General features: G+C 30.2%; 1 protein-coding gene across 1 annotated transcript; it reads right to left on the bottom strand.

Annotated features, from left to right (window-relative positions):
- Positions 1 to 9,526: 9,526 nt before the first annotated feature.
- LOC11415102 (gibberellin 20 oxidase 1) lies at positions 9,527 to 12,120 on the bottom strand. Its single transcript, XM_003592315.4, has 3 exons — positions 11,434 to 12,120; positions 10,694 to 11,015; positions 9,527 to 10,080 (listed from the first exon to the last, which is right to left on the bottom strand). The coding sequence occupies exons 1-3, from the start codon at positions 11,979 to 11,981 to the stop codon at positions 9,817 to 9,819; spliced, it is 1,134 nt and encodes a 377-aa protein (XP_003592363.2). The 5' UTR covers positions 11,982 to 12,120; the 3' UTR covers positions 9,527 to 9,816.
- Positions 12,121 to 18,430: the final 6,310 nt, after the last annotated feature.

Genomic DNA, 18,430 nt, shown 5'->3' with positions numbered 1-18,430 from the left:
TGTAATGACTATTAGGTCAGTCACTTAAAAATGTTGGCGTATATCTTCCAACACATGTATTCTCTCATGGGAAATTGTATGTTGCTATTTCGAGTGTTACGTCGATAGAAGGTTTGAAGATACTGATCACTGATTGGTGAAAATATTGATGTTACATCCAACGTCATCTATGAGAAAATATTTCGTAATGTTTAATATAAACAATCTTATGTACGTGATTATTTGACAACACCGACTGTTGCTACATTTTAGTATTTCATATAATATTAATGTGTTAATTTATTTATTTTAATTACTGATTTTTAATTGTTAACGGATGTTTTTACAGTTCATAAGACTCGTGCGGCGCACAGGTCATCAATCTAGTAAAGAAAAAAAAAGTATAATAGGTGCATATTATTTCAAAAAATTGGTTATAAATAAGATAATAACCACCACATTAATATTTCTCTTAAATAGGTAAAAAGAAGTCTTTGAATTTGATTTTTCATAGAATTTAATGTTGCGCTAGAGATATGAATGCATTGAAAACTAATTTTCATATTGTTGAAAGCTCATTCTCATGTGTGCTTTCAAATAAATCAATTTGGGGTTGGCCTAGTGGTTGGTTTGGGATCTTGGAGTTTGCTCCTCCAGAGGTCTCAGGTTCGATTCCCTCTGGTACCAATTTCGGTGGGCTAAGTCCATACAAAAAAAAAAAAAAAAAAATGTGTGCTTTCAAATATTTGAATTATTATCATTAATTGTAAAAAAGTCTGGAACCATGCCACATGTACTTGAGAATAGAAGATATCTCATTTGTTTATATTGTAGATTGTAGATAGGTCAATATGATAGAATATACTACCGTATTTTCCTACAATGAAAGACTAATGAATTAAAAAGTTGATTTCGTTTTTACCACTTTCAATGAAAGACTATTTTTTCCTACAAAATATTAAAATGAATTAAATTCACTTTATTTTTTTTACTAATGAATTGAATTCACTTAAATGTCTTTAATCTAAAATAACTTTCCTACTCATTATAAATACCATTTAGTAAGACATGCCTCTTCAACCGTGCAAAATAGAATGACAACCCGCATCAATCATTTTCTTTTTACTTTGTTAATTGTGTGTATTGTTTCATCCATGGATGCAGGTAACAAAAAAACTTCCATAAATTAACTTTGTTACATTTATAGAAATAAATTATATATGTTATTTGATTGTGGTGTTTGATATGAACTCAAATGTTTTGGTATAGTGATAAAAGAAAGAGGCATTGGATCATATATTGTGGTCTTGCTAATGTTTTTGTATTAAGATAAATGTATATCTCTTGGTCAATGTTGTCAAAAATTTTAAGGTCTTTCCTATATAAGATTGAGGTATAGTCCACTTGCTCTAAATTTTTCGTATAAATAAAAATGAGTGGTGTTTGATATGCATACTTTTTTAATGCAGGTTTTAGGAATCACGTTTTCATGAAAGTGTTTGCTATATCTTTGAAAATGCAATAAAATTTCTGAAAATATTAGATAATATTTTTAACGGAATTTCATTATTGTAACAGGAATAGTTGATTCAATAGATGATGAACCAAAGTGCTTTTTGTATGAATGATGTGCTGGTGGTGGTGGTTCACCATTTTGTAATCAATTTTGTAAAATAACACTGGGCAGATCTGGTGGTATCTGTGCACCACAGATGGCTAAATGTTGTTGCTCTCCTCCTAGTATTTGATAATTGTACTTTTTAGATTGTTTTGTTCGTGTAAATCGACAAACATAGTAGTCTTTAAGAATAAGTGTTGAATGATGATGATGATAATAATAACTCTATCAAAAAAAAAATTATAATGAAAAAACTTTATAATGGTAATGCTGTCTTTTATTCATCTTAAAAAAATATATTCAGAACTCCCTTATTATAATTTATGTTTATTCAATCCACGGATCCCATAACTTATTTGTTTGTTGCAAATTGATCTCTTAATTAAAATTCGTCTTAAATTGATCCCTTAAGTTTCCCTCTGGTACATGTTTTAGTCCTCTCTATCAACACCTTAACCTTAAATATTTTAGATGGACAATGATTGTATGTGGTCCATCATAAACCTTATTAAATTTTTTAATTTTAATCATTCGATCTTTATTTTATGAGAGGACCGTTGAATTGGGCATACCTATTTATCTTATAGTGAATTATCAACAACTAATTTTTTTTTTATTTTCTTTATCTTCTTCCATTCTTTTCTTGATCATCTCCATCACCAAAAAAATCCATACCCAGAAAATTATAGAACAACGAGTAGGAGGATAATACTTCATAAAATCAGTCATCATGTTTGTGCTAAAAACACCAAATGGGTCATTAAATTAGAGCTCACACCATAGTCAAAATTAAAATTTTTGCCAATAGCCTTAAATGGGTCATCATGTTTGTACTAATTTAGAATCATTTTGGACTTTGAGTAGAAGATTCTCTTTTCTAATAAGAGATGAGGGAAATGCTAATCAAGCTTTGTTAAGGGAGAGGAGTGAAAAGTTTTCTAATATGTTTTGAATCAGAGGGGAAGGGAGTGTATATTTTAGGCTTATTTGATTCAATGGTCCCTTAAATAATTTCAAGTTTTTATTTTGGTCCCACAATTAATAAAACGTACCTTTTGGTTCCTCATTTTTTCCTTCGTTTGCCAAATAAATCCCGACTGTTAACTTTTAACTCTATGGTGGATCAACTTTAAAAGTGGTCCATGATAGATCTTATTAATTGTGTTAATCTTAACTGTTTGATTTTTTTTTTTAAAAGAAAGTGGATCCTTTGATCTTTTTCAATTTCTACCTTCATCTTCTTCCTATCATTTTCATCTTCATCGCTGACATTCATCAAAATTCCAAAAAAACCAAAAATTGAAATTGAACCAAAATCATCACAAAACACTTGCAGCTCCCAGATTTTGTGTTGCTTCCTTGCATAAAGTTTCATATAGAAGAAAAAAAAAACAATCATTTACACCCAGCTAAATTCAATAATCAGTATTGGCTCCCAAACAAACACAACAAAGATTGAAACATTAAGAAACCCATTTGACTAAAAAGCTTAACCCGAATAATGGGAAACTCCAAAACCCATCATCGCTTGAAAACATAGTGAAACCCATTAATGGCACCATCAAGAAAACCCCTTAACCCAACTCTTCCAAAATCGTTAAACCCATTAATGCCATATCCGAATTATTATCCAAATCCCTAATTCCTATATCTATCTTCTCCATTCTTCAAATTCGGGTTCTAACTAAATAGAGGAAAATTCAAATGGGGTTGTTGTTGATATATCTGGGTTCGGGTTCTATTGAGGAAGGAATGTGGAGGATCAATAGGAACTCTGAAGAAATTGAAATTGAAATGAATGAAACCCTAAAAGAAGAAAGAATGAAGAAACATATATGATAATGAACAATAATAATAATAATAATAATAGGGAGGTAGTTGTTGTGGAAAGAAAAGGAATTCGAAACGGAAGCAATGAAATTGGATAAATGCGGCACACTTTTTCTTTTCTTCTGAATTTAATTTTTTTCTTGATTTTTGTATGAATGTTGTTGAATATGAGGGAAAAAGATGAAGAAAAAAAATTATGTGTTGATGTTTCACCGTAAGATATAATAGACTTGTATGATCTAACGGTCCACTTTCTTTAAAAAAAAGATCAAACGGTTAAAATTAACAAAATTAATAAGGTCTACGATGGACCACTCTTAAGGTTGGTCCACCATAGATATTTAGAGTTAAAGTTAACAGTCGAGATTTATTTAGCAAACGGAGAAAAACTTGAGTGACCAAAAAGTACGTTTTATTAATAAGCCTATATTTCAACGTTAGAAGGAAGAGGAGTGTAGTTAAACCCAAAAAGACCCAAAAGGGTACTCAAATACATGACAAATGCATGCATCTGTCAGCGATTCGTTGTATATATATATATATATATATATATACACACACACGATGTCCAGCATCTACAAAAATAACTTGCATATACCGACTTATTTAGAGAACAAAAATGTCAAATTAGTCATTAACGTTGGTAATTTGTGGTTTGGCGATATTTTGCAACCATTCTCTATCTTGGTAACAAAATCAATTTGTGAATGATATGATATATAGACCAATTACAAAATTATATTGCGAAATTGCTCGCTAGACATAAATAATTTGGTCACTAAATCGGTTATTAAATAGGGACTTTTTTGATGTACCAAAAAAAAAATAGGGACTTTTTTGTTGCACCAAAAAAAATATAGGGACTTTTTAGTGGTTTATAAAGATGTTTTAAAAATTAGATCGGACTAACCAGTTAAATTGGAAATTGAACCCTAATGATCAACCGACTAAACCTTGATCAAGAGGCCACACCTCTACGTTTTAACATACATGATGTTCATGTATACATTTTCCACCAATAAAAGGTCAGAATCAAATTCAATACTTCTAATTATTATTTTGTAACATGTATCATCTACATGCTCCCACATAAATTTATTTCTTAGCTCGCGTAGAAACGCAATAGGCGGCAAAGTTCTCTTTCAAGATATTTAATACTACGACTTTCTAATGACTAAGTTTATGGGTTGAACATATTTTTATCGATCTGCACTTACTTCGCAGTCAAACTCTAAATTATTAGGACCCTTCTTTTAAATACCAAAAAGTTAACATTAGAAGCTATCATATTATGCATGCATATATATTAGAAAGAAGTTGAGAATTTAGAGCCGTAAACCTTCCAAACCAAACAACAAATGGAACAAAACAATAGAATTAGAAGCTATCGCAAGCTCATCATCTAATTAATATAATGCATATATTTCTTTTTAAACATATAGTTTTATACATTCATGTCTTGAATTTAATGGATAACTATAAATCGTAACAAGTTTGAAGAAAAGTCATATAGCTACACATTCACAAATTACAACAGCTCCTTTCTCTAATAAAGGACTCTAGAAAAGGCCATCAACTCATGAATCATGAAATGGATATAAATATATGTTAAAGCTTTGTCGTTTCTTTCACCAACCTCACTATCACACCCTATAAGACAAGTTCATGGAAGAAATTAGATTATATTAATGCGTTTGGTTTAACCGTTATGTATGTTGGATATGATGACACGTAATTGTGGAATGAGATTTGAAGTAAATTAGAATAAGATATAAGCTTAAAACAATGATATTATAGTGAGGAAAAGAACACGAGATATCACCATTCTCCAACTCGACCCGATCATGTTTTCTTGTCGTTTTATGGTCCTTATGTTTCTAAAATGGCCAACTTAGTCACTAGCAACTCATTTTGTAAGCATTCAAGGCTTAGTAAAGTATTCATTATCTTTATATTTTTGAAGTAAAAATTATACTTATCTTCTGTTTTTGTCTTATTAAAAAATTATTTTCGTATCTCAATAATCAAGGAAGGGGTACAATGCTACTTATATACTACGATTACATTACTAGCTAGCTAGCTGCATAATGGAAAAATTATTGAGCATTTTTGTCCTTTATAGCAATGTAATTCATTAGATAAGACAGAAACATATTTCAATCAACACCACGGTGCATCTTTCAACAAAAACAAAAAATCAACACCAAGGTGCAGTAGCCCTAGAGTTTATAGCTTATAGCTAGCAGATAGACTTGATCTATGTTTATTTTAAGACTCAACGAGATTAATCGATTTTGATTGGTGTAATAATAATATGATATTTGTGCAACAAATAAAAGAGTAGGGGCGTACGTGGAAAATAGTTTAATTAACATTGAAGTAGGGCAAATCTTGCACAAAAACTTTTGTACCAAAAAAAATAAAAACCAGGATAACAGACTTTAACCTTCACTTCATCATATCAAATACCAATAACCTTTTATAATTTAAGCCCTACTTATTGAACTAATTGCAGTTGACATGTTACGTATTGCTTGCTAGTTGGTTCTCCTGATTTTGATTTCCACAAATTTATCATCCTAAATTTGCTTCAATCATTAACCAGAAAGCTTGGATAAATTATGTGGTCTAGTTTTTACCAAAAATAAATAAAAGTTGTGCTTCTAAACGATAATTTTTTTATACAAAAATTTAGATGAGTTGAATGACTTACCAAAGTTAGGATAGACCTCGCCAAAAAAGTCATCACACATTAGTGGGAATTGAACTTTGAACCCTTGAATTTCCTATCAACTGAGTTTTTAAACATGATTGGTGTGTCTTCTTTAATATATTTGTTTTCCTATACACAAAAAAAAAAAAAAAAAAAAAAAAAAAAGTGCTAGGGATGGCAGAACGAACAACAAAAGGATTCCACGTGATGCAGGGCTTTTGGGAGAGTGTTCGGGAATGAGACTGTCATTGTCCTTACTTCTGGCGGCTGTGCCTTTAAATCAAAATTGATGATGTAGCCAAAATTAAGTGAGAGGAGGAAAACCTATTATATATATTCCCTTAATACTTAATGTGAAAGAAAATTAACAAGAGAAATCATGTTTAATTTTTGGTGTTTTGTGATGGTGTCAATATATCTATTTTCAAATTTTGTTTCTTTCTTTCCTTGTCATTTCAATTCGCCAAGCCAACTACGACATAGTTTAAAATTCAATAATCAATTTGTCGAGGTTATTTCATAAATGAAATGAGTTGAATTATATTATTTACCTTTTGATATTTAGGTTTTGGTAGTTGATTTTAAATATTTATTAAATTATGTTCTCTTATTTTGAAATGGTTGTAAGTTGATATGTTTTTTAGTTTTCTATATTTTTCAACATATTTATACACGTTTGAATTTTATGTCTCTCTATATCTTTTATGCACTTTATGCTTATCATAACTTGTATTTTAATTCATTCTTTGCATATTCAAAAAAATATTATTAAAAGGTGAAAGATCTAAAACATTTGATATTTAATGTCAAAAAAAGTACTTAAATATATTTTTTCACATTTTTTTAAGAAACACAAATTATATTATTAACTTGTATTATTTAACTTTTTATGTTTAGGTTTGTTAGATGATTTGAAATATTTATTAATTTATCTCTGAAAAAAATATTTATTAATTTATATTTTCTTATTTTGGAATTGTTGTAACTTGATATGTCTTTAGTCTTATGTATTTTTCATGATAGTTATACACGTTTGAATGTTATATCTGTGTATATCTTTTGTAAACCTTATGCTTATTATAACTTGTATTTTAATTCATTCTTTATATTATATTTTTTTTTATACATTCTTTGTATTTTCCAAAAAAAAAAAAAAGGTGAAAGATCTAAAACATTTTACCTTTTTTACCAAACAAAACTAAAATTTAGATTATGTGAGCAAACGAGTTGCACATAATGAGTAGAAATGAGTTGTTTGTAAACTTAAAACAAGTCGATTTTAAACAAAACGATTGTAACGAACTCGAGTCAAGTTTTAAGTTGAACCAATTATTGTTCGAGTCTGGTAATTTCTCATGTCCTTCATCAAATAGGTTGTGGAAATACTTTTTACATATATCCTTTATATATTTTACCGAATCCAAACCTTACATTCTTCATCTTTGATATAGTTTCCTTAATCCAAGTCTACTATTTCTCTTTCTGGTTCAATAACAAGTCTAAATGTAGATGTTTATCGGTCATTGATGGCTAAGGATTGATATAGCCCATCAAAATCTTGAAGTTTTGCTTCGCGCACCGCCTTCTTGATCTCTTTCTTGGCTCTTTTATAATTTTTCCAAGTTTCAGCATTTTTACATCTAAACCAATCTTTGAAATATTCCCTTTTGATTCTAACTTTAATTTAAACACTTTCGTTCCACCACCAAGATTCTTTACCCTATGTCCAAAACCTCTTGATTCTTCCAATGCCTCTTTTGCTATTTTTCTAATTTTGTGCATCATTTTGTCACAAGTATCGTTTGTGCTTACTTCTTGTTGTTCGAAACCCCCCTTTAAGATTTTGTGTTGGAAAAACATTTTCACCCTTTAAATGTTACCACTTGATATGTGGAGCTTTAGTGTGGCTTCTTCTCTTCACTATCCTCTCAAACCTTACACCCATAACCAATGCTCTATGTTGAATTGTCAATCTGTCTCCAAGTATGACTTTTTAGTCGAAACAAATCTTTTCGTCTTATCACCTAATAAGAAAGAAATTCATTTGATAACATGTCACCCCATTCTTTCATATGATTAGATGCTTCTCTATTTTCTTAAAGCACGCATTAGATATAGTAAGGTCTAAAGTCGTCAAAAAACCCAAGATGGAATTACCCTTTGGTTTAACATCATCGAGGCCATAACCCATGTGCAAGCCCTCAAAACCTCTTGACACATTTCATACATGCTCATTTAGATCCCGTCATAGAAAAACTTTTCTCAGTTGAATATGTGAAATAAGCCTTTTAACTCTTCCCAAAACTTCATTTAAGGTGATCTACTAACCTAACTTGAGGTGTGTAAGTACTAATAATATTCAAGGTATCTTGTTCTACCATAAATTTTAGGTCTATCGTCTGATCTCCTACACTCTTTACATCCACTTACATCCACAATATCCTTCTTTCACTCCTTGTCAACAATAATGCCTACTCATTTCTTGATCTAACTTTGTCTATGTACCAAAGCTTAAAATCTGAATTGTCTAATTATTTCGCCTTTTGGTCCACCCACATAGTTTCTTGTAGGCAAATAAAATTGATCATCTTCCTAATCATATTGTCCACTATTTCTGTAGACTTTTTTTTGCAAGAATGTCTATATTTCATGTTCCAAAACGAATCATATGCTCATGAACTAACTTTTTTACCCACACCTATTCAAGAAAATGTGGGAAGTACTCTTTCTTATTTTTCACTACATCCAAACGGTGATGCAAAGACGTCCCTTGCTCATTTAACACTCTACTTGAGCTATACAATGTGTTGCTTAGGGGTAACAATGTAGCATTCACACTATTACTGATTGAATCGTTTATAGAGATTCGATAAAATTTTACGTTAACTGTCAAGGTCTAACACAATCTCTCCTTTTACCCGAATTTGAGACCGACTAGGCATAACATGGCTAACATAGTCTAGATTTTCTAACGCTCTTATCGAAAAATAATGAGTTTCTAGCATTCAATCTGACCTAAAAGTTATATGAATTGATATGAAAATATAGTATTCCATTTGAATGATAATAAAGTTATGATGTTTGATTCAAATTAAGCATTCAGATAAATAAATAGGATAAAAATAATTTACATCTTATAATTTTCTTCGAGTTTATAAATTTCAGAACTATTCCCTATAACTTTGACCCAAACTGTTTTTTTTTTTTTTTTTCCTTTATTTTTTTATTTCTATTTTATAAAAAAAAAAATCAAGTGTATGTCTAGTAAACAACATGACTTGACTTGAACTGACCCAAGGGCCCCTTATTTTATCACTTAGATGTAATCGTGTTTGTAGTGGACCAAACTTTGTCCACAACCGAACATAATATGATGCAATCCTATATGGTCGTTAGCCAAATTTCTCATTCACCTTTGAAAGTTACATTTTCCATTTAGAAAAAGTTGCTTCTATCCCTTCTATAATAATATATCATCAAATAAAAATTACATGAATCACCTCACAAATTTTTCTTATTGATTCCTTTGAACTATTTTAACTTCCTTGTTGTGAATTCGTTCATTCATCACTCAAATCACTAGTGTTACGTACCATACACAAAACATGAAGAAACTAACTCCCTCTTGTCTTTTCCTTCATCTCAATTTCATTCCCTCAAATAACTTTTCACATGATCATGTGCTTTTACATTGAACCCACTTGGCAAATGCTTCAAGTGTTTTGATATCAGCTCTGTAGTGCTTCTGAGTAAACTCAAGCAACATAGACCATGTGAAATCAGGGTAGATCCTTGGGTTGTAATTGTCCACCAATTCACATGGTGGAGTTACCACTTTATCACTTAATGGACACAAAAAGAAAGCAAGAGATTTCCTTGTCTTTTCGCTGTTTACCACTGCCCTATGCAAACAGCTCTTGTATCTCCCATTTGAAAGTGCCTAATCAATACAAAACCAAATTATGTTTAACTTAAGAAATATGATATGGTAGTAAAATTCATCAACCTAATTACCATTCACCAACAAAAATTTAAAATTGTTTTTTTAGTAATAAAATCCCATGCAACAAAATATGCCTAGTAAAAAAGTAGGGCAGGAAATTGAAAAACTAAAAATCGGGTGTCAATCTGGATCCTCTATAGTTGAATTTACGATGCAACCGATTACAAATTGTTAGATTAAGGGTGGAAGTTTATCTCTCTCAATTAAGAGTCTACAATCGGATACACCATAAAGTTGACTTTAGAGAGAAATATACAGTCAGTTAATCGGAAACACATCTCTATTTACATGCTGATTAAAGTAGGATACAGTCAGTTAATCGGAAACACATCTCTATTTACATGCTGATTAAAGTAGGATAGAGATAGTTACTTTTTTTTAAAGAACATAATATTATTTTATGTGATCAGCATTCTACTAAAATCATTTTGTAAATGAACTTAGCCCTAACCTTTAAAATTTTGTCACGTATAATTAGAGGTCAATGTTTTATTTTACATAATAATAATAATGGATAGAAATTGCACCAAATATTGAAAGAGCAACATACCATGAAAGTATCACCAATATTGACAACAAAAGCATTGAAATGTGGGCTAATGGAATGCCATTGATCGTCAACATAAACTTGCAAGCCACCTACTTGATCCTGGTGAAGAATGGTTAAAGATGTTGGATCACAATGAGGTCCAGTGCCTAGAGTGAGCTCAGGTTTTTGACAAGTAGGATAGTAATTGAGCCTCATTATTGAACTATTCTCTTCAAAAAATTCCCTAAAATGAGCTTTACCAACTCCAAGGCTCATTCCTAGAATCTCCATTATACCTAAAGAAAGATTGCTCATAGCTTTGCAGTAGTCTTGATAAACCTCCCTGTATAAAATATAGCTAGTAAGAACATGATTTAATAAAATTATGAAACATGTATGAATTGCTAAGAAAATTCTTGAACTTTGATATTTTTGAAGAAATTAATTTTCTTTTTCTGTAGTACTTTAACTATTTACATTCTTCTGAAATAAATTGTTATTGATAAATTTGACATATACAAAGAAACAAAAATTTGTCTTATAAGTGCAGTTTAGATGGTAAAAAATGCAGAGACATTTGTTGTGTTGGGATGCAGTTTTTAATCAGTATTACCCCTCTTTTTCCCACTTAATATGTGATAAGTTAATTTGTCACTAGACTCTTTGACATGCAAAAATAGAAACAAAATTTTTCGAAGAAAAAAATGCGACGATTAAAAAGAAATAGCAATTAACAACAAAAAATGACATTTTTATATTACCCAAATTTCTCAAACTCATTGCCCATTGTGTTGCACAAATAGTCTCTGACAAGGTTTGGTGATTTTTCATCAGCTGAGAATTGAAAGGAAAGTGTCTCTTTCCAAGGAAGCTTGGAAGAGAATCTGCCAGTGAAACTACTAGCATAACCACAGTGCTCCCCTGTTTTTCTCTGAGCTCTCTGTTTCTGAGAAAGGGGAAGCTCAAAAAAATCATCCATGAAAGCATGAGCATCAGATATCAACTTTTCATCAATTCCATGATTGACAACAAGAAAAAAACCATGTTTTTTACAAGCTTCACCAACAACCTTTGATGCTTCCATTGCTGCAACTGGATCACCGGAGAGAAAACCTCCCAAATCAATGAATGGTACATGAAGTTCAGGTACGTTTAAACAAGCTTGTTCTTCATCAGGCCAAATGAACTGTGTTGGTAGATTAACTTGGTGTTTGAGAACTGATGCATCAAAAACTAGTGGCTTTTCTTGTTCTTTGGTTTCTTGGTTTAGTAGTTGTTGAGGCATGCTTGTTATGCATTCTATTGCCATTGCATTAATTAGTTAATAATACAAAAATTGTAGCTATGATCAAGAGAGAGAGAGAGAGAAAGAGTAGTTGTTATCACGAGGAGAGGGAATGAAAATAAGTTGATAGATGAGATGAAAGAAACGCCAAGGCCGTTTGTTTGGGAAATCTTGGAACAAACTTTGGAATCTTATATAAGCAGAGATACGAACAGTGGCACACGCGCGCGCACACTTACCCACAAACATTTAGGGTTTGTTTGGTTGCAAAAAGAAAGTGTGAGGAAAGATAGTGAAAGGAAAGAAAATGAGTGGAAAGTAAGATGATTGATTTGGTTGTTTGGTATAAGAGAAAGTAGAGAAGAAAATGAAAGGAAAGAAACATATATTTTTAGTAATTGACATATATAACCCTGAATAAAAATAATTGATAGGTTAAAAGAAATATATATATTCATAATTATATTTAGTTATTTACTTCTACGTATTTTTTTTTTTATAAATTTTAAATATAGTTAGTAAGTTAACTGCTGTGATTTAAAATTTATAAAATTTAACTACTAATACAAGCTGTATATTCATAAAATTTATAATACACCACTATGTTAGTAATTTAACAAAAGAAAGATTTTTTTTTTTTTTTTGAAGGGACAAAAGAAAGATTTATATTCATGAAATGTATAGTTAGTAATTTAAATACAAGCTACTAGTATTATCCTACTACACCACTATGTTGACTACTAAAAATTTTAGAAACATGGTGGTAAGGGCAATATTGTCTTTTTCATTAAAATGATTTGCTCCCTCCACTTTCTCCATATACTTGAACGAAGGTATTTTGATGTGGGATTCATATGTCTCATTCTTTTCTTTGCTACTTTCATTTGTTTTAAACTATCAAAAATGTTTCTTTCCACAATCTTTCTCTCCCTCCCACAATCTTTCCATAGAAACAAACACACCCTTAGAATTGTATCATTTAAAATGTTCTAGTGAGAGGACATCGCTCTCCTTAACGTTCACTCTCTTATTTAGTGGAATTTATGTGGATCCCGTATTTTAGAAATGAATCTTGTATAAAGTAGTGAGACTTGCACGAGTTTCATATCCAATAGTAAAGTGAGTGTTTTTTTTTTTTTTGAAGGAAGTAAAGTGAGTGTTAAAGAAGTGTTTCTAACATTTTTTGTTTTGATAAATACAGATCATGGCAACAAAAAACAAAAAGATATGTGTTATTTGAACAACCATTTGTATTTGTATGATAACTTTTAGGACAACCATATATTTACAAAGAAAATTATGTATTGACACAAAAACCAAAAAATTAGTGAGAGAAAATAAAAACATGATGTGAGTATGAGAGAGGGAAAATAGTCACAAAAACTGTTACAAAATAATTGTGCAAATATCATTTATCAAACAGAAAATCACATGATAAATGAACAAATTTTTGTCTTATACAACAACATTTGGTTTGGTGGATAAAATGTTATTTTGGTATTTTAGATAATTTGTATTTGAGACAGAAAAACATTGTGTTGTGGCTTTGTGAAGGAAAAGTATTTCAATTTTTATCCGACCATTGTCCCTTGTTTATCCAATTTATGATACAATTTTACAATCAAACACACTACAACTAAATTTGTCATGTCCAAACCATTATTTTTTTCAGCATATCAAACGATTAGAGTATGTTTGTTTTGGCTTCAAAAATAATCATTTTGCTTTAAAAACTTCTTAAGATGTCTATTTAGAGAATTTTTATAAGAAAATAAAAATTGAAGCTAATTTTTGTTTGTTTACTATCATAAAAATCATTTACAAAAATTGAAATTTTTACGCTTGATTTCGTTGAATTTAGAAAAGACAAATTTTGGAAAATCTACTAGAAATAATTTTTTTTTGAGCTTAAAAATGATTTTTTTAATAAAATGTATTTATTTTTTTTAACAAACAATATTAAAATAATAAAATTAATTTTTTTATGATAATATATATTTTTTTCAAAAAATAACCAAAACAAATGAGTCCTTGTATGAGAAAGGTTAAAAACACTCTTATTTCTAACACTAACTCTTTTATTGTGTGACACTCATAGAGATTTCACCATTTTATGTGATACACATTTTCTCATGTTGGATCCATATGAATTTCATTCAATTTGAAAGTGGGTGTTAAAAAAGGATAGTTCATAACACTCCTCTTATTTAGACACATAAATCGGAATAATGTATTTCGGCACTCTTAGTATAAGGATGTATTGATTCGAATATTTATAGAAAATAAATTTGAACCAATGAAAATTTATGGGTTTGGTTTGATTTTTGCAATCTTTTTTTACGAAATTCAAACCAAACTAATGAAGAAGGAGATGATTTGGTTTGGTTTAATCGAATTGAAATTCTTACAAACTTAGAAACTTATTTAAAAACATCCAAAAATAAATAAATTTGAACTGATAAAAATAATTGGTTTAGTTTGATTTTTTCAATTCTTTTTTATGAAATTCAAACCAAATTGATGAAGAACTAGATGAGTTGGCTTGATTCCATCGAATTGAGATTCTTTCAAATTTAAGAAATTTATCTAAAAACATCCAAAAAATTAACTTTTAATCAAATATCATAGACTTTTATACTATTAACACAAGACAATAAACTAAAAAAATATTTGATCACGAAAAAATAAGCTAAAATAAAACCACTAATAAAGTGTCAAATGGAAGGAAATAAAACATACAATGAATGTATTGGATTGGGTTGTGGGTGATAGATAGTGAACGACGAGAAATCCATACCCTAACAAATAGAAGACCGGTTTGATTGGTTTGATTCGATATGGATCATAATACAAAAAAGAAAACGAACCAATTTAATTAGTTTGAATTGGATCTTCGAATTCATCGAATCATTAGTTTGGTTCTTACACTTTTACCGTATACAATTGAGTGTGAATATCTGGAGAAGACACAACAAGTTTGATTTGTTCAAAAAAAAAAAAAAAGACACAACAAGCATATGAGGAAAGAAAACTATTTTTCTCTGAATATATATTGAAAATTAATAACTCTTATGTTGGTTGCTTTTTGTTTATTGTCTTGAGAATTTTATTTTGAAGTACATTCATCTTTCATTCTGACTTACGTTTTGGATTTGTCTTTATTAACGTAATGTATATTGAACTAATATAAAAAAATCAAAAAACAGTACAGTGCATATTTTTATTTTAGTTATTTCAGTCAAAATATTATTTGAATATTTTCCTAGAGTTACTTTGAATTTTACACTCTCAGATGAAGAAAAAAAAAAAAAATCAAGATGTCAATAGTAATGATATAATAATTATTTTTTTATTTAGGCACAACTCAACCCCAAAAGCATTATGAGGCGAGAGGTGTCTTTACTTGTAACCATTATTCATGTCATATCATATATATATATATATATATATATATATATATATATAATAAATAGATAGATGATGTTAAAATTTGGGTCTAACTCATTCTTATAAAATCGACCTGTAAGGTGAAGATTACCTCCTCTTTATATACTCTTCTCAAGAGTTTTATCTATCTGACGTGGAACTTGAGTTTTTTCCAATACACCCCCTCACGCCTAATACTCTTTGGGCTTGGTGCGTGAATAGGTTTAGGCGGCCCTTAAATTCGACAAGCTTTGATACCATGTTAAAATTTGGGGCCTAACTCATCCTTGCAAAACCGGCTTGTATGGTGAGGATTGCCTCCTCTTTCTATACTATTCTCGAGAGTCTTATATATTGATATCATATTAAAATTTTGAGCATTGGTCGCATTGGTCTAACTTGACTCCTATAGCTACCTTATTGCATGACAATATATTGCAAAAAACCAAATCTTACATTGACAGAAGATATGATCTAAATTGAGTTTATAAAGTTTGATCAAAAAAATTTGATCGATCATCACTTATTCAGTTTACTAATCGATTTTGTACAATCAAGTTGACTTATAATATAAGATGGTATTAAAGCAGGTGATATTTCACATGGGAAATGTGAAAACCTTCCCACCATGGGAAAAGTGCTATTAACCATTAGATTAAATGAAGACTACACTTTTCATCTTACTCTCTCCACACTAGATTATCTTTTTACCACCCTTCTCTCTCCCCACTCACCCATCATCACCAGCAACATCACAAACTTCATCACTCTTATCAACCATTTCATCCCAAACAGTAAACTCTCATAACACATCTCATTCCAAAATCTTGATTTTGCAGTGCATAATGGAAAAAAATCAGATCAAAAACAGCAATAATTGGTTGATTTTAAAGTTGGGCAACTGAAAACTCTATTTTACATTCATGATCTCTTCTTCACTAACCCACCACCAACATCAAGCCATTGTTAAAATCTCATCTTTCCTTGTTTGTGTAACTAACAATCGTGTGAGTTTACAATCTAACTAACAGTGTGGCGCCAATGAATTCTCCAAATTAATGTTCAGTTTAAAACAATGATGTCAATAAATTTAGTCTAACACCACCATACTATCCCTTTGTCTCCACCAACATCACGACAACCCTCTTACCCTTCCTCCAACAGCTACATGATTTTCTCCAAATTAATGTTCAGTTTAAAACATTACTCCTACTTCTCACCGTATTCATTGTCCATCTCTTCTTCTTGTAATGAACTTGACAAAGATTCACGTGTGTTTATGCTTTACAATTAATAGAGGATGGTGGGTTAGATGGTTTGTTGGTGGAGGATGAGAGAAAAATGGTAAGAGATAGTGTGTTGAGTGTCTATAATAAAACTATGTTCTTCATTTAATCTAATGGCTTAAACAACTTTCCTATGGTGGGAAAGTTTTCCCCTTTCCCATGTGAAATCTCACCATTAAAGCATATTTCAAATTTTGTATTAAGCTTTCATCAGACCCAATAGATGCTTGAGTATTGGGGGAAAAAATGAAGTGATTAGAGATACGATTTAAATAAAGTATGTACGGTCCAAATAATTCTCATCTTGCATTTCAATTTTATACTGTTGAATTATGCTCAAAATACTGTAAAATATATTTTGTTAAAGATAGCTTATGCAAATATGCCCTGAATTTTGAGAAAGGGATCCAATGTGAGATAATTGTCGTGAATTTGAATCTTCTTTTATTTTTCAATAAGATAATATTGTTACAAAGAAAAAGACAGGCGAAATGAGCTGGCTTATAGCATGCAAGTGATGAAAATGAGTAAATTTTTTTTTTTTTTTTTTGAGGTTCATGATTCTATCCATTCTGAAAAATAAATATCTTGCAAAGAAATTATTCCCTTGTTGCTATATGTACTTCCACCTCGAACAAAGCTTTCTTTAATGTAAAGTGCAATGGCGATGGAGATGGTTTTTTTTTTTTTTTTGACATGGAAAAAGATGGATTTTGTTAACATATAACTTTGTGCGTTTTATGAATAAGTATAATATGCCAAATGTTACATCTGTTCCTTCTTAATTGTCACTTTTTGATATTTTATACACATCAATACAATCAATAAATATTACTACTTTTGATACAATATTTCATACTTTTACTACAATAATCTTATTCATTTAATATCTCATTTTATATATTTCTCTCCCCATAATTAATAACTAAAGATAATATTGATAAAACAACATTTAATGTTGCATTGAATTTAAGTGACAGTTAAATTGAAACAATACCATCAGTTTAAGGTCATTAATTAGGAACTACAAAATATGAAAGGTTGCAACCATACATTACTCGACACATACTCACTTTCTCTTTATAGAATGAGAAAGTAAGCTGGGAGACATCTTAAAATGGTTAGTGCACAATGCTATTTTCATACCCTCGACTTAGAGAGACCCCACTACCTTTTTAGATGAAACAAGAACGGGAAACTTGATGCAAATTGTAAAAGTCAAATGTGGAAGTAACTACAAATGACTTGTGTCCACTATACACTGTCTTTACTCGGGAAATTGAATAACTAGTTATTGAAGAAGGCTGGCCACCATTTTAACATTTTCTTTGACACTTATTTTTTGTATTGAGTGAAATTAATATATATCACACTCTCTCATTGGTTTAACTCAATAAGAGTCCGAGTATTTGAAAAATATTTAAAAGAGAGTGTTGTTAGCATTACTCTTAGACCATCCTCATTGAAGGAATATCTCCATTTAAGGCCTACTACCTATGATAAAAGAGAATGTTGTTAGTATTACTTAATAGAGATCTACGATGTATTTTTCTGGCAGATTGAATGAATCCTAGATTGTCTAAGTGAATCATCTTCTAAAGGATGAAAACGTTGAAAAAGAAAGAATGAAAGAAAAATAGATGTAGGAGGCTCGTAATAAATTAAAAGTTGCTCCTTGGGAAGGTTTGGAAGAGGAAAAAGTGTGACAAGGATGAACAAACATATAGAATATGAATATATGCTTAATACAAGGTAGCGTGG

Source organism: Medicago truncatula, chromosome 1 (genome assembly GCF_003473485.1).
Source record: "Medicago truncatula cultivar Jemalong A17 chromosome 1, MtrunA17r5.0-ANR, whole genome shotgun sequence".
Classification (NCBI taxonomy): domain Eukaryota; kingdom Viridiplantae; phylum Streptophyta; class Magnoliopsida; order Fabales; family Fabaceae; genus Medicago; species Medicago truncatula.
The sequence above is the reverse complement of the archived record's forward strand: the minus strand, read 5'-3'. Positions and strand labels throughout refer to the sequence as shown.

Excerpts from the sequence above, each read along its gene's own strand:
- LOC11415102 (XM_003592315.4), bottom strand. The coding sequence starts at position 11,981 with ATGGCAATAGAATGCATAACAAGCATGCCTCAACAACTACTAAACCAA. Across the intron at positions 11,016-11,433 it reads AATGAGTTTGAGAAATTTGG|GGAGGTTTATCAAGACTACT; the intron begins GTAATATAAAAA and ends TATTTTATACAG. Across the intron at positions 10,081-10,693 it reads ATATTGGTGATACTTTCATG|GCACTTTCAAATGGGAGATA; the intron begins GTATGTTGCTCT and ends TGTATTGATTAG.